A 14,972-nucleotide genomic window follows, 5' to 3' on the forward strand; every position below is an offset into this window, starting at 1 on the left:
ATTAGAAATTAATTTTGTATTAATTAAAATTAATTAAATGTGTAAGGGTTGAATTGTAATTGTTTATTTATTGAAAAGGAAGATAATTCTAGAACTTTCCCTATGTTGGACGGTTTTCATAAGGTTAAGGAAGGGTTATGGAAGCCTCCTGGTAACTAATAATGATAACTGCTTTGAATAGATTAAATCTTAATATTTAATTATTCAAATTAAGGTTATCCTTGAGATCCATCAACTATAAACAAGGACCTTTAGCAAGTCATTTTCGAACCCTAACATTTGCAAGGCATGAATTCGACTTTGCTTCTCTTCATCCTCTCTTCTGTTTTCGTTCCTAATGTTCTAAGGTATTGGATGTGAGCCATTTGAGATATCCACATTATTGGTGCTTCCTTTCCAAGGAATAATCGAAGATCCAAGGTTTCTATATTCGATTATAGCAAAAATGTATGTTTTTTAATCCCTTTTATTTTCACAAAAGGTAGATTAGATTGTATTTCATAGTATGTTGCTATAATGAAAAAATAGCATAGTTCTCTAGGTTGCATGTGTTTATAAATTGTTTTGTGATTTCCGCTGCGTAGATATAATGTTTTATAACCTAGAAACCCGTCTGAGTTGATGTTGGCTATTTATTTTCTTTATTAAAAGAACTTAATTATTGTTTTAGAAGAGGGTCCACTATTCAATGGGTTTTCAAAAAAAAAATTTGTGAATATATATATATATATATATATATATATATATATATATATATATATATATATATATATATTCTGAGCTTGCGGTCTAAGATGTATATTTCTTACAAACATAAATAAAGTTACCTTTAGCCAAGATAGATAGATAGTTCGACATATACATCTTTGGTTTTCATAGCTTCAATGTTCAAATCCCTAACAAAGTTTTTATTTTTTTGCAAAAAATTATTTTTGTCAAGGGTCTTGTAGGTATAGAACTTGCGGTATTTTGTATATGGACAATGCATGTTTACTAGGTGTGCTAGCATTACTTCGAGAAAATGTTATAATATATAAAACCATGTTCTCGAGTTCTTTTAAGGGTGGAAAGAAGAGGAAAATCGTATTCTTAAGGTTTTATTTAATTTTTATTTATTTTTTTAAGGAAATGAAAGAGAGGAGGGGAAGAAAAGTAAAAAAAAGTTTTCTCCTTAAAATCTATCGTTCAAAAAAATGAAATGATCATGAAGGAAAGGAAATAAAAAGCTTGTCATTCATTTTTCTTCATTTTAGGTGCTGTTTGTTTTTTCTGAGACAAAATGTCTGCAGTCTGCGGACCACATCTGTAGACCTCTGCAGTAGAAGAGGTGGACCAAACGTCTGCAGTCTGAAAAAAGAAGACTGTTTGTTTTTTTAACATCTGCGGGCTACTAAAATAAACTGAAATCTAAATAAACTTATTTTTTTAAACTTTAAAGTGATTTTTTAATATTTTTATGATTTTGTTATAAATAATTAACGAATCTAGATCAACTTTTATGTATTATTGTATAAAAAATAAAATTAAAAATGGTATGAATTAGCATATATATTTGATATAAACCAACAACTTTGGTTGCAAAATTATAATTAACCATTATAATTAGTGATCAAAGAATTTGATACATAAATTGATGGAAATAAACTTCGATTTTTTCAATTAAATCCATTAAAAACGTACCATAAATATTTTCTCGAGAAATTGACGATATTGTATTAAATAATGTTTTACAAAATTTGGCAAAAAAATATAAGAATATATTATGATTTTTTTTCATATTTATATAAACAAATTTAACGACTATTATTGTAATAAATCTTTATTTATAAATTTGTCAAAAATATCATGTTTGTATCGTCAAAAGTTTTGTTTTTTTTTTTTTTTTGTTTTTTTTTTTTTTTGTTTTTTTTTTTTTTTTTCAAATTGTTATCATTAATAAAGTTGGAAAAAAATATAAATTAAAAAAAAACTTGAAAAAAATAAAGATATATATGTTTTTTTAGGTTAGAAGATGTCTGAAGATGTTAGAAGACTTTGGTCCACATCTACGCCAAGAAGAGGGCGCGCAGACATTTTTAGGTCTGCAGTCTTCAGAAAAACAAATAGTCTGCGAAGGCTAATGTCTGCGCGTGGTCTGCGCGGCGCAGACAGAAGAGGCCTCACAGATCTGCAGACAAAAAACAAACACCTGTCTTAAACTCAAGGAAATGGCGTAAAGTAATAAATTTCATGAGGTGACACGAGAAAAGTAATTTTGAGCACTCGATTGGGTTTTTTAGTGAGTTTAAGTGGTTATTTTATGACATTTTAAAAATTAGGTCATAAGATTTAAGATGATATAGAAGAATGAAGACCCAAGTATGGTATGTTAGTGATACCAAGCCCAATCCAATAGGCCCAACATGTTTCACATGAAGATCAACGGCCCAATTCTTTCTCTCTTCAGCGCTTCTTTTGGGGAAGAACCGAGGAACACACGAAAGCAGTAGATGCTACGATGCGGGAATCCATGAAGTAGCAGCTAGCTCGCTTGTGACACGATCAAAATTTTGAAAATATCTTGTTATCTAAAGAATCCAAGAGGGTATAGACTGCTCGAAGAACTCGCCATAGAACAATCAACGAGTTTATCGCATTTGAAAATCGACATGGTAAACTAACCCCTAATCACCTGTGCTTTACGTTTAATTCAGAGAAGATGAAAGCAACTCAAAAAAGAAATCAGTAAGAAGCTACGTGAACACGTATTTTTTCATTTTATTTTTTCAAACTTATCTTCTGCGCGTAGGATTTGTTCAGGAAGGTAATAACACAACCTGGGAAACCAGAAGATTTTGCTCTTCAAACAGTTCAAGAAGCCATCAAACCTCAGGTTTGCTTCTTAAGCTCTCTTGTGTGTATATATGCTTTTCCGATTTCCCCCAATGTGATTTTGAATATGGTATTCAAGTTATTGTTTTGTTATTCGAAGGGATGTATGCTTTAATTGATTTCTCTCAATCTTATAAATTTTCCGAGTCGAAGCCCATATTCAGACACTGCATGGATTTTCTCTTGTGAACTACCCCATAAACAATTCACTTTAACCTCTTTTAGTTCTTAAATTGAGAACTCATAAATCTTTAATCCATGACTATACACTTAAGCCATGTCTTCATGAAATTAATCATGCATTCATCATTATTCCATCATATTTCAATGATTTCTATGCAATAATCCAATGTATCTCAAATTAACATAGCATCCTCAAATTGACATAAACCCTAACTTGACATTTCATCCCATTTCATATAGTATAGAGGTGAAATCTTCCTTTTAATGTTGTTACCCTTACTAATAAACAACATTTACATCATAATACTCCAACAAACACACATCAAGAATCATCTTTACGAATCGAATTTCATGAACCCTAATGAAATAGAGATTATAGCTTCAGATCCTTGTAATAATCTAACCAAATCTTGTAAGATTTGAAGAAATTCGATCTCAAGCCTTTGATATCACCCAAAATGGTTATATTTGATGCAGAGGCAAACAAAACTAGTCCAGGATGAGAACCAGTTGTTGGAAAACATTCTAAGAACACTACTTCAAGAGCTCGTGGTATGTTAATCCTTACATGCTTTCTTAATGTTCATATTTCACATGGGTTGACTAGTCAACATGTTATATGCCTCAACATCATGTAATTGTTGTTTGACCTAGTCAGCTGCAGTTCAATCAGGGGAAAATACTATGCATTATGGGGCATCAATTGATGATGGTGATAACACACAGGGACAAGTACCTCGGCTTCTTGGTGAGTATATTATATATATATATATATATATATATATATATATATATATATATATATATATTACTCTCATGACTTATTAGTCAATCTTCTTGCACTTATATTTCCATTTCTTGAAATCTTTTCAGACATTGTGCTATATCTTTGTGAAAATGAACACATTGAAGGGGGCATGATATTCCAGCTTTTGGAAGATTTGACAGAAATGTCCACAATGAGAAACTGTGAAGATGTCTTTGGTTATATAGAAAGTAAGCAAGACATCTTGGGTAAGGTGTGTAAATTCTCTACTTTTACAGGGTCTTTCAAGTAATTTTTTGTATCTATTCTTGTGTTCACTTCCCTACATTCATACAGCCAGAACTTTTTGCAAGGGGAAAGCTTGTAATGTTAAGAACTTGCAATCAACTTCTTCGTCGCCTTTCAAAGGTAATTTTAATCAAGGGAAAATTTCAAATTGCTTTTTTAATTAATGACATTTTTGCCCTCTCAACTTTTCAGTCAAACGATGTGGTGTTTTGTGGACGTATTATTATGTTTCTTGCACATTTTTTCCCATTGTCTGAACGTTCAGGTTATTATTATTATTATCTATTTTTATTTTTTTAGTACACTCTACTTCTTTTTCTGACATTATTATTTCTTTTGTATGTACAGCTGTCAATATTAAGGGAGTTTTCAATGTTTCAAATGAGACAAAGTATGAGAAGCAAGCACCTGATGGTAAAAACCAACTCTTTTTTTGTTTTTTGTTGTAAACAACTAATATATCCCATATATTTTATACAATAATTTCTTGATTCTAGATTTCAAATTAACAATTTCTATTTGTGATCAAATGTATGCCTAAAAAACTTATATGGCTTTCAGGAATTTCTATAGACTTCAACTTCTACAAAACCTTTTGGAGTTTGCAGGTCAGTTTAATGATGCCTTTTTTCAATTAATTTTTGGATGCAGTTTTGTATTTTACCGAGTCATTACTTTCTGTTGATTGCATTATATTATTTTACTGATAATTATTCTCGTATGATTGTATCCTTCAATTTTACTGATAAATTTTTTAATGTTGACTAATATTGATATATAGTCGATCAGATAGTTGACAGCATGGATGATTTATCGTTTCTATAAATTCGATTTCAAGGTTTAAATTTCTACAAATTGTTATTTATAATAAACTTGTTTTTTTCAGGAGTATTTTAGTAACCCTGCTTCCATTACTCCTGCCACCCCCAAGTGGCAGAAGTTCTCTTCCTGCTTGAAGGTATTTTTTTTCTCCATAATTACCCTTTTCGTATTATTTTTTTTTCTTTTTCTAATTTTCCTCATTTTTAAAATGGGATTTTCCAGGTTGTTTTAAATACATTTGAAGCTCAGCCTTTAAGTGAAGAAGAGAGTAGTACAAACAATCTTGAAGATGAAGCTGCAACATTTAGCATAAAATATCTTACAAGCAGTAACTTAATGGGTCTCGAGGTGGGACCCTCTATTTTATTATTATTATTATTATTTAATCTAAAAATACTTCAATCTCATCACACTAACTTATTTATTTATAAATTTTGGTCTAATATAGTTAAAAGATCCAAGCTTTCGTCGCCATATTCTTGTCCAATGCCTAATTTTATTCGATTATCTTAAGGTAATATATGCATTCCAATTCCATTATTATATATATTTGTATAATTGTATGTAATATTATAATGTTACTTATATATATATGCAATTGTTTTAAAAAAAAATTAGGCTCCAGGGAAAAATGAAAAAGATTTGCCTTCTGAAACAATGGTTAGTTGGGACTTTAAAATTTAAATACCTATAAAATGTGACAAGTGATATTTTGTTTATTGTTTTATAAACATTGTGGTATTTACTAATTGGCAGAAAGAAGAAATAAAATCATGTGAAGAAAGAGTAAAGCAACTTCTTGTGATGACTCCGCCTAAAGGAGAAAATTTTCTTCAAAGCATTGAGCATATATTAGAACGAGAAAGGAATTGGGTATTTTTCCATTTCTATCCTTCTTGAATGGATAATATATAAATTGATTTTATTTTTATTTTTCAAATTATTTTTTTTAGGTCTGGTGGAAACGTGATGGTTGTGCTCCATTTGAAAAACAACCCATGGAAAAGAAAACTGTGAGAGATGGAGGAAAAAAACGGTATATATATATTTTTTAATGATTTAAAATATTTAAAAAATTTAGTTTTGAATTTTTATATAAATTTCAGTCGTCCACGATGGAGATTGGGAAATAAAGAACTCTCTCAGTTATGGAAATGGGCTGATCAAAATCCGGTGCGTGAAATATAAGTTTATTTATATTTACTTTTATAATTTTTTACTTTTAACAGAATATTATTTTATTTATTTACCAATACTACCCCTTGTGCAGAATGCTTTAACTGATTCTCAACGTGTACGAACGCCAGCTGTCACAGAATACTGGAAACCCTTAGCTGAAGATGTATATTCCCAAATTATCCAAGTTTTATTTTTTTATATGTTTTGTTTAAGTAAATTTAATTTTGGAGATTTTTTTATATAATTCTTTTTTAACTATTTTTGGGACCAAAGTTGCAAGTGACTAAAGACGTTACAGGAACCTTGAATGATGACCAAAATTGCAAGGAAAAAACCTTTTAGGGCCAAAATTGCAAAAATGAAGATATAATAGGGACCAAAAATGTAACTTACTGTTGTTTGTTTTTAAAATTTGCAGATGGATGTAGATGCTGGGATTGAAGCAGAATACCACCATAAAAACAACCGTGTTTACTGCTGGAAAGGTCTTAGATTTTCAGCAAGGCAGGATTTGGAGGGGTTTTCTCGAGTGAGTTTTCTTTATTATTGTTTAATAATTAAAAAAAAATATTATTATATAATTGTTTTTTAATAAATTTTTTATGTTTTAGTTTACTGAATTTGGTGTGGAAGGGGTTGTGCCGATGGAACTTATGCCAGCTGATATCCGATCAAAATATCAAGCAAAACCAAGTGACAGATCAAAACGTGCTAAAAAAGAAGAAAACAAAACTCCTGCAAATCAATCAGAAGACAACAATCAGGTACTAAACATACACATTCTTCTTATTTTTTTTATAATTTTTTTTTTTAATAAATTCGATGTTTTTATTTTGAAAGATTGCAACACCTGCAAGTGAGGGTGATGGTGAAGGGAATAATAATAATAATAGACAAGATCTTGAAGCATCAACAATGGCAATGGAGACCGACACAACAGGTCAAGAGCCTGGTCAAATTGATGAAACAGAGCCGGAACCGGAACCGGAACCGGAACAGGAACCGGGACCGGAAACGGAACAAGAACCGGAATCTGGGATGATAGAGGCTGAAAATGATGCAGATGTTGATACAAATACAGTGGGTTGAAAAAAGAAAGGGAAAGAAAAGAGTAGTAGCTTTTGATCTTTTGTATGAAACCTGTGTGTAGCTGTAATATTATAAGTAAAACTAACAGGAATTTATATTTGATTGTAGTTATTTTGAGTTTTAAGTAAGATTTTGCCAAATTGTTGGCTGTTAAGCTTCTTTTTCACATTGTTGAAATGAGAATATAATTTGGCTGTTAAGCTTCTTTTTCACATTGTTGAAATGAGAATATAATGCTAAATTTATATATATATTTTTTTTTACATATTATCATGTGTTGATCCATAACAAAAAGTAGACGACGAGTATATATTAAAATTGATTAAATGCAAGAAATTAACAATCATCTAGCATATTCATCCATACAATACAGCATAGTTGACATAGTTGCTAGAGGTAACGTTAACCGATTTAAGTCTCACTGTTATTTATTTATTTTTTGTGATGTAAAAATCTACATAGTTAAAGTTAATCATTTTTTCCTCGTAAAATTAATTAAAGATTGATGATACGTTTGAAAGGTTTGCAACTGCTCCCTTTATCAAGTTAATCATACACCTGACCTCCAAGATTCTAAAATTGATGTTAAAATCTCCTACTTCCGAGGCTCCGAGTCGTGTGTATATATTATGGGGTCTCTCTTTCTCTTTCTTGTTCATGCAACATGAAAATTCCTTCAAAAGAGGAGATGTTTTCTCCTTGTTTCAAGCCATTATCCCTCCATCACTACACCGCGAGAGATGCAGATTGCAGAGGAGATAAACTGGGAAAACTTCAATTGGGGTCTTCTCGTTTCTCTCTCGTTGCCTCTTCGCCTATCAAAGTTCCTTGTAAAACCTGCAAAAAGGAGAAAATTGAATGCGGTTCTTTGGAAATTAACAAATTCAAGACAAGTCGTTTACTGTGAAACAATGTTTTGATGCGTCTCCTGTCCAAACAATTTTTTATTTTGGTCGAAAAGTAAGAGAATCAAAGCGGGTAGCCCCCGTTTTTGATTCCATTCTCCTGCACTCTGCAGTGTAGGTGTTTGATGAATTGTCACAGAGATGAAGGGAGAAGATCACATAAGGACTTTGTTTGGGATTACGCTAACAGATAAACCAACATGGCAACAATTTCTCATTTGTTCTTCTGGATTTTTCTTTGGATATCTTGTTAATGGCATTTGTGAGGTTCGTTTTCTCAATTTCATTCATATATCGCTCAGATTCACACAGAATCATATCTATATTATTAATAATTTTTTTTTTATCGCAGGAATACGTATATAACAGGCTTAAATTCAGCTATGGATGGTACTTTACATTCGTACAAGGCTTTGTATACTTAACACTCATAAGTTTACAAGGATTCACCACAAAGCAAATGGTGAATCCATGGAAAATGTACGTTAAGCTTTCTGCTGTTCTTATGGGTTCTCATGGTTTAACAAAAGGATCCTTGGCTTATCTCAATTATCCTGCTCAACTAATGTTCAAATCAACCAAGGTATCTCAAATGTGTTTTTATACTTTTTTTTGGATCCAAATTTGTTGTTTTAATATTTTTTAAACGAAATTGTTTATAGGTTTTACCTGTTATGATGATGGGAGCTTTCATTCCTGGTTTGAGAAGAAAGTACCCCCCACGTGAATATTTTTCTGCTGTTCTTCTTGTTGTTGGATTGATTCTCTTCACATTAGCTGATGCCAATAGTTCTCCAAATTTTAGTATTATTGGTGTTGTGATGGTGTCTGGAGCCTTAGTCATGGATTCCTTTTTGGGTAATTTGCAAGAAGCAATTTTTACCATTAATCGTGATACTACTCAGGTAATTATTGTCTTTGAATGGAATGTAATGACTAATTCCATTCCTTCTTCAGTTTCCATCACTTCACATTTACTGACACAAATTTTCAGATGGAAATGCTATTCTGCTCAACAGTTGTTGGAACACCTTTCTTGATTCCACCAATGGTTTTAACAGGAGAATTATTCAGAGCATGGAATTCATGTTTTGAAGTAAGTCTTCACTCTTCTCTTTCAACAATCTATATATATACAAAAAAAACCACATCTTTTTTAATAATTCTTTTATAAATATAAAAAATGCAGCATCCTTATGTATACGGGGTTTTGGTTTTTGAAGCTGTGGCTACATTTGTAGGCCAAGTATCTGTTCTATCACTAATTGCCATTTTTGGAGCTGCAACCACTGCTTTGGTATATAAACATTTTTTTGATTCTGTATTAAAAAAATTGGATGTTTTAAAGGTAAAAATGTATATATGGTTATTACAGGTAACAACTGCAAGAAAGGCAGTAACTTTATTGTTATCTTATATAATATTTACAAAGCCCATGTCAGAACAACACGCGATGGGGTTAATTTTAATAGCTGCGGGTATTATGATGAAAATGTTGCCTGATCACAAGATTCCTCAAAAGCTAAGATTACCTGATGCGATTGTAAAACAAGTAAAATCTTATCCTAGAGATGAAAAGAATGAAGAACAAGATGAAGAAAAGAGGTCTTTGGTGTGAAATGGTTATCGAAATTGGTGATTTGTTGTTGTTGTTGAGATTGAAAGAAGGTTTTTGGTAGGGGTGTAATGTTAGATATATGATGGTTTTGTTTTTGTTGATTTGGATGTGTAGTTAGATTGATTTGAAGTTTAATTGGCGGGATGTATTGATATTTGGAAATGGATTTTCGAGATAATTAAGTTGTTTTTTTATTTTATCTGATAAAAATAATAACTTGATCAACCGTGTAATTTTATGATTCTTGAAACATGCAAATGTTTCCATCAAATCAGTTTTCCCCATAAAACCTACAAAGCCTCTTGAATTCAATAAAAATAAATTTTTTAGTTTGCATGTGGATGTAGTTTGGTCACAATCGAGTGAACAATGTTAAATCTTCTTGTGTTCTTTATTTAATCTTTAGTAGCATAATCGTCTATATCTTTGTCCTCAATTTTTGTAGAAGTTGCATCTTAATACCCAACAATACTTGTTATAATAGATCAAGATGCGAGCATTACCAGCTCAAGAAGATTATGATGTTGCATAGGATGCTTTTGGAAGAAAAATCACACCATTGGGACTAAGGAAGAGAAGAAGAAAGATTATAAAGCCCTACACCGAATTCATTTCCATCTTCATAATGACATTTTGAAAAAGTTCTAAAGAAGAAGACTCTAAACATAAAAAAAAGGTGAAATTCAACACTTCAGTTCACAACAAGTTCATCATTATGACTTTGGGGGAAGGGGCATTTTATAACAAATACTCAGGAGGTGTTAGCTACATGATGACCATCATTGGCTGTTATTCAAGAAAAGTGTGACCTTATTTATTTATTTTTTTAAATAAATCAGATGCATTCTTCGCCTTTAAAAAAGGGAAGACTGTCATTGAAAGTCAAATCGAAAAGACAGTTAAGAAGTTGCGTACAAATAATGGCTTGGAGTTTTGTTTAGAAAAAAATTTGAATTATACTTCAAGACTGAATACATTGTTGGTGATTTTGTATCACTAATATTATTTAAGTGTAAAGAGATTAATTTGTTGATCAATGTTACCTTGATAAATATTAAACAAGTTAGGGTGGTGCGGAATGCATATTTGTTCAAGTTTGTCTTGGTTGAAAGTACACTGCTATTTAGAGGAGAAATCCTTGAACTGACATAAGTCCGGGGGTAGCTCCCCTGGGAGCGGGGTCAAAGGGACAACAACGCATGGCAGAGCCCAACAGGCAGAACCCCTGGCTGGGGTCGAAGTTCTAGACCTGGTTTTAAGTTAGTTGCTTTGTTAAAAATGCATTAGAAATCCGAATTTTAGAAAATGAATCCGATTTTGTAATCCAAGTTCTAGACCCGGTTTTAAGTTTGGACAGGAAGTTACATTCTTGTAACTATCATATGACATTTTTAAGACTTATGATCAATTTCGAAGTTAGATATGGTACACACATAATCATAACATCTTCATTCTTTCTTCTAGAACTATGAGTTTTATCCCTTTAGAGATTTTCAAATGTACCCTCAAAATACTTTAATCTGTTTCACAACTCTCATTGATCCAAACATTCTATTACCCCAATTGTCTAATAGACATTTCCACAAACTATATCGTCCCTTACACTCATTAACACAATCATGTAGATATATGTTGTCTAATGCAAACATATATTTTCAATTTTAGCTCGAGGCGGCCTCCACGACTTGTCCCCTTATGAATTAATCAACTTTCCGTAGCCCTAAACAAAGACTCAAGTTGATGTATGGTCCTATTCTCCAACAAATTACTCAAAGTTAATGATTTTTAGTTGCACAAATTATGCCCATGTTATAAGGGGAAGCTAGAACCAAGAGCCATCAATTATATTTTCCTCGGTTTTAAATATGGCGTCAAGGGTTACAAGCTATGGAATCTTGAATCATACAATATTAAAAAATAAAAATTTTAAAATCATTTGTAGCATCCTCGTTTTTCAAATGGTTAAAATACATAGCAATAGCATTAATGCATAGCTCATTGAACAATGGACCTACTGTGGGCTAATTAAGATGGGCCCATGTCCATGAGATGGTAAATTTATATATGGACAGACAGCAGCATGTTACCAGACCGCCATCATCTCGCAGATCCAACGGCTCTAATTGAAACTCAGTACCCCACCTGAATTTAACGGCTAAAAAACGTAGATTTCTATGTACCTACGTGTACATTATAATAAGTCTGCTGATTTGAAAAACGAAAATCGAAAACCCTAGAAAGACGAAATTTTGATCTACGGCGAAAAAAGGGGTATTTTTATCATCATAAGAACCCTAATTTGGCTTCGTTTGTTTCAATCTCTGTTCTCGAAAAGGCAGCTATCATTCATACATGAAAGGAACCAAGCGTCTCGCCATATCAGAATCCAGTGCAGACACCAACAATTTGTTTGTGAGTAACACCCTAGCTCCCTTTTTCTGTTTCATTACTTTCTGTTCGTATCAGCTGATGCATTAATGGGTTATGTAAACTCAGGTGAAGCTTAGGGTTTCGATTTAATTGATTGATTTTGTAACTGTTGCTGAATCTCGACTGATTTTCTTCTCGCAATTTGAGCTGCTATGTTGAAAGCAATACAGTCGATTTCTTACATTTTTAGCTGAATACTAAGCTGAATGTGGACTGTTTGCTTGTTCTTATTACTATAGTTATGTGGTTTCAGAGTAAAAAAATTATGGTAGGAGCTCAATTTGATTTTCAACGGGCAGAATCATCACAACAAAAATCAATAGCAGCTCCATCATTGGATATGCGTCGGGCTGAATCATCAAGACAACATGTGAGAGCTCTTAATAACCAATTTGCAAGGTCTGTGATCTTTCCTGTTTCAGTTGCAAGAAACTTTCACTGTTTCACTGTTTCAACAATTTAAGCTGTTATCTACAGTTGGGTTAATACTCAGTTACAAAACCACCCTGATGAACTTTGGGAAGATGGAGTTCGTGACTACATAACTCACGCCTCAAGCATTCTGGTAATGATCCGAACTCATATCAAGTCTGCAATTTGTATATTTCATGCAAGAATTTTATTGATCTTCTTTGTATAGGAGAAATTTAGTGATGTTGTCAACTGGCTCAAATCAAATTCTACAAAGAACGAAAATTTGTTAGAACAAGGATCACATTCCCCTCAAAAGAAACTTGCTACTGAAAGTAAAGACAATGAGAACATATCAACCATGAATGGTCCAACTTCTGGAACAACCCCAATGTTTGCAACTTCAGGGTTCACAGCCTCATGGAACACTGGTCCACTCTTCAGCAATCAATCTTCTTTTTCATTTGGTAGGTGTTATATTATGTGGTATCTTATACTGTTGAACATTTCTAAGGGTTTTCATTTTCCTTCTCTCTCAGGTGGACAAAGCTCAATTTCTGTAAAGCCAGATGCTTCAAACGATGCAGATGGAGGTAATAAGATACATAGTATTATTTGCTCTATCTTTTGTAATAAACAGTATGTGATTTTATAATTTATATTTTGAATTTAACAGAAGATGATGTTGAGCAGCCAAGCAGCCCATCTGTGAAAAAGACTGAAGAGACTGGTGTATTGGTTGTGCATGAAGTCAAATGTAAGCTTTATGTCAAGGTAATTTTCAAAAAGGACAGATATTTATATTATATTAGACCTTCTGTACAACAATTACAAAAGGGTAAAAGGGTATATGGAAATAATTTTCCTTTGTATCTATTTGTTTCAGTCAACTGATTCAACAGATAAAGATGCATGGAAAGATAGAGGAACAGGTCAACTATCAATAAAATGCAAAGAAGGTGTCACCAAAGGCACCAAAGAATCCAAACCTACAGTTCTCATTAGAAATGATGTATGTTATTTTTATTTTTTATTTTAACAAAAGTTTTAAAGAGTTTTGCTTCATTTTGTTATACTATTATTCTTAATTGCAGGTGGGAAGATTGCTGCTTAATGCATTGTTATATCCAGGGATAAAAACAAGCTTGCAAAAGAATTCCATTGTCGCCATTTTTCATACAGTGGTATGTAATTATGTACGCCATTTTTCTTCCCTCATTTACCCTTAGGATGGCAAAGTTGTAATAATATAAGCAAATTTTATAGGATGATAGTGGGAATGATGATGATAGCAAAGTGGTTGCACGGACATTCTTGATAAGGACAAAGAGTCAGGAGGACAGGGACAAGCTTGCAGCTGTCATTCAAGAATATGCTCCTGCAGCTTGATGATGTCATCTTCATCTGCCATTGATGATGTCATCTTCATCTTCATCTTCTTCTTCTTACCAAAACAAACATGGCTCACCATGAATGGAAGACTAATTATGAATCAGGTATGGTATGAAGAATCGAGGCTGATTTATGTACAACTTGGGAAATTTATTCTTTGTGTCGTATAAAAGATGAGATACGAAGTTGTAGTTTCTAACATTTTTCTAAATTTATCAAAGCTTTTTTTTTTTTAATCCATCTTATATAAGGGTAGAGTGACAAACTTTGTGATCTGAAAACTGTTGATTACAATCGATAATTGTCTTCACCTTGCATTTATTCTATTAGTCAATTTTGGTAGGTTTACTGGTAATTTTTAGTTTTTAGATTTTTTTTTTCAAAAAAACCTAAATATTTTCTATTTATTTTCCGGAAAAATTCTAATATTTGACATTTTGTTATTGAATCTAATCCCTGCCTTCATGTTTTTCTAGTTAGAAACATTTTAAAAAATTTGAAGTAAATTGATCTATAATAATGTGACTATGAGACTCAATTTTAGTTTTTGTTTGAATCAATGGTGTTTTTTACTCTTAGTTCTCTTTTTCTTATTGTTCTTGATGCTTTTTAACATTTGAACTTGAAAGAAACATTTGATTTGTTCGAAAAAGAGAGGCTTTTGTATCCAACTATTATTATCAAAATGTGTATCAAAATCTATTTGTAGAATGGTTGGTGATTATATGAGGTGAAAAATAACAGTATGCGTTGGCTTGATATGTTAGATTGTTTTAAGAATAAAAAAGAGAACTTCTAAACACCAATATATGCTTGGAATCTAATATAAGCTTTTGAGTCTTTCCTGTTACAAAAATTGTCAAGCTATTTTTCCAAAAAGAATTGAACATGACCTCTTTCTCTTTGTTTTGTATAAAAATCAAATATTTCCTTTAGATTTCAATGTTTTAACGAAAAGAACAACATTACCCCTGCCCCCGTACAAATGGGGTAAGGGGAGGTAGGATGTTCAAATTTT

At 31.9% G+C, this 14,972-nt stretch overlaps 3 protein-coding genes across 8 annotated transcripts; all 3 read left to right on the plus strand.

Moving 5' to 3' along the window:
• The first annotated feature begins 2,450 nt into the window (after window positions 1-2,450).
• On the plus strand, window positions 2,451-7,398 carry LOC111900437 (THO complex subunit 1). 4 transcript variants are annotated; one of them, XM_042895641.1, is made up of 20 exons: window positions 2,451-2,724; window positions 2,789-2,872; window positions 3,532-3,606; window positions 3,713-3,802; window positions 3,928-4,073; window positions 4,157-4,228; window positions 4,301-4,373; window positions 4,457-4,522; window positions 4,670-4,716; window positions 4,995-5,066; window positions 5,153-5,278; window positions 5,379-5,444; window positions 5,549-5,590; window positions 5,687-5,803; window positions 5,884-5,966; window positions 6,037-6,103; window positions 6,201-6,272; window positions 6,528-6,638; window positions 6,721-6,873; window positions 6,950-7,398. In XM_042895641.1, the coding sequence occupies exons 4-20, from the start codon at window positions 3,739-3,741 to the stop codon at window positions 7,196-7,198; spliced, it is 1,626 nt and encodes a 541-aa protein (XP_042751575.1). In that variant the 5' UTR covers window positions 2,451-2,724; window positions 2,789-2,872; window positions 3,532-3,606; window positions 3,713-3,738; the 3' UTR covers window positions 7,199-7,398. The 4 variants fall into 4 exon arrangements, with proteins under 4 accessions (XP_042751575.1, XP_042751576.1, XP_042751574.1 ...); XM_042895642.1 differs by having other exon boundaries at window positions 3,719-3,802; XM_042895640.1 differs by having other exon boundaries at window positions 2,451-2,651; window positions 3,709-3,802.
• A 272-nt stretch (window positions 7,399-7,670) lies between these two features.
• LOC111900445 (UDP-galactose/UDP-glucose transporter 2) lies at window positions 7,671-9,907 on the plus strand. 2 transcript variants are annotated; one of them, XM_023896329.3, is made up of 6 exons: window positions 7,671-8,370; window positions 8,456-8,686; window positions 8,766-9,008; window positions 9,098-9,199; window positions 9,293-9,400; window positions 9,479-9,907. In XM_023896329.3, the coding sequence occupies exons 1-6, from the start codon at window positions 8,245-8,247 to the stop codon at window positions 9,719-9,721; spliced, it is 1,053 nt and encodes a 350-aa protein (XP_023752097.1). In that variant the 5' UTR covers window positions 7,671-8,244; the 3' UTR covers window positions 9,722-9,907. The 2 variants fall into 2 exon arrangements, with proteins under 2 accessions (XP_023752097.1, XP_042751577.1); XM_042895643.2 differs by having other exon boundaries at window positions 9,293-9,907.
• A 2,009-nt stretch (window positions 9,908-11,916) lies between these two features.
• On the plus strand, window positions 11,917-14,271 carry LOC111900423 (uncharacterized). Of its 2 annotated transcripts, none has more exons than XM_023896311.3 (9): window positions 11,917-12,133; window positions 12,405-12,550; window positions 12,629-12,716; window positions 12,792-13,029; window positions 13,102-13,155; window positions 13,239-13,336; window positions 13,449-13,574; window positions 13,657-13,746; window positions 13,829-14,271. In XM_023896311.3, exons 1-9 carry the CDS (start codon window positions 12,074-12,076, stop codon window positions 13,949-13,951), a joined length of 1,023 nt encoding a protein of 340 aa, XP_023752079.1. In that variant the 5' UTR covers window positions 11,917-12,073; the 3' UTR covers window positions 13,952-14,271. The 2 variants fall into 2 exon arrangements, with proteins under 2 accessions (XP_023752079.1, XP_023752080.1); XM_023896312.3 differs by having other exon boundaries at window positions 11,945-12,133; window positions 12,391-12,550.
• Window positions 14,272-14,972: the final 701 nt, after the last annotated feature.

Source organism: Lactuca sativa, chromosome 6, assembly GCF_002870075.4.
Source record: "Lactuca sativa cultivar Salinas chromosome 6, Lsat_Salinas_v11, whole genome shotgun sequence".
Lineage (NCBI taxonomy): Eukaryota > Viridiplantae > Streptophyta > Magnoliopsida > Asterales > Asteraceae > Lactuca > Lactuca sativa.

What these genes read in the sequence shown, in the direction of transcription:
- LOC111900437 (XM_042895640.1), top strand. An exon ending in CCCATTGTCTGAACGTTCAG is followed by an intron (nt 4,374 to 4,456) that starts GTTATTATTATT and finishes TTGTATGTACAG; the next exon opens with CTGTCAATATTAAGGGAGTT. An exon ending in GGAAACCCTTAGCTGAAGAT is followed by an intron (nt 6,273 to 6,527) that starts GTATATTCCCAA and finishes TAAAATTTGCAG; the next exon opens with ATGGATGTAGATGCTGGGAT.
- LOC111900445 (XM_042895643.2), top strand. Translation starts at nt 8,245, where the DNA reads ATGAAGGGAGAAGATCACATAAGGACTTTGTTTGGGATTACGCTAACA. An exon ending in TAATGTTCAAATCAACCAAG is followed by an intron (nt 8,687 to 8,765) that starts GTATCTCAAATG and finishes AATTGTTTATAG; the next exon opens with GTTTTACCTGTTATGATGAT. An exon ending in CATGGAATTCATGTTTTGAA is followed by an intron (nt 9,200 to 9,292) that starts GTAAGTCTTCAC and finishes TAAAAAATGCAG; the next exon opens with CATCCTTATGTATACGGGGT.
- LOC111900423 (XM_023896311.3), top strand. Translation starts at nt 12,074, where the DNA reads ATGAAAGGAACCAAGCGTCTCGCCATATCAGAATCCAGTGCAGACACC. An exon ending in CAGTTCTCATTAGAAATGAT is followed by an intron (nt 13,575 to 13,656) that starts GTATGTTATTTT and finishes TCTTAATTGCAG; the next exon opens with GTGGGAAGATTGCTGCTTAA. An exon ending in TCGCCATTTTTCATACAGTG is followed by an intron (nt 13,747 to 13,828) that starts GTATGTAATTAT and finishes CAAATTTTATAG; the next exon opens with GATGATAGTGGGAATGATGA.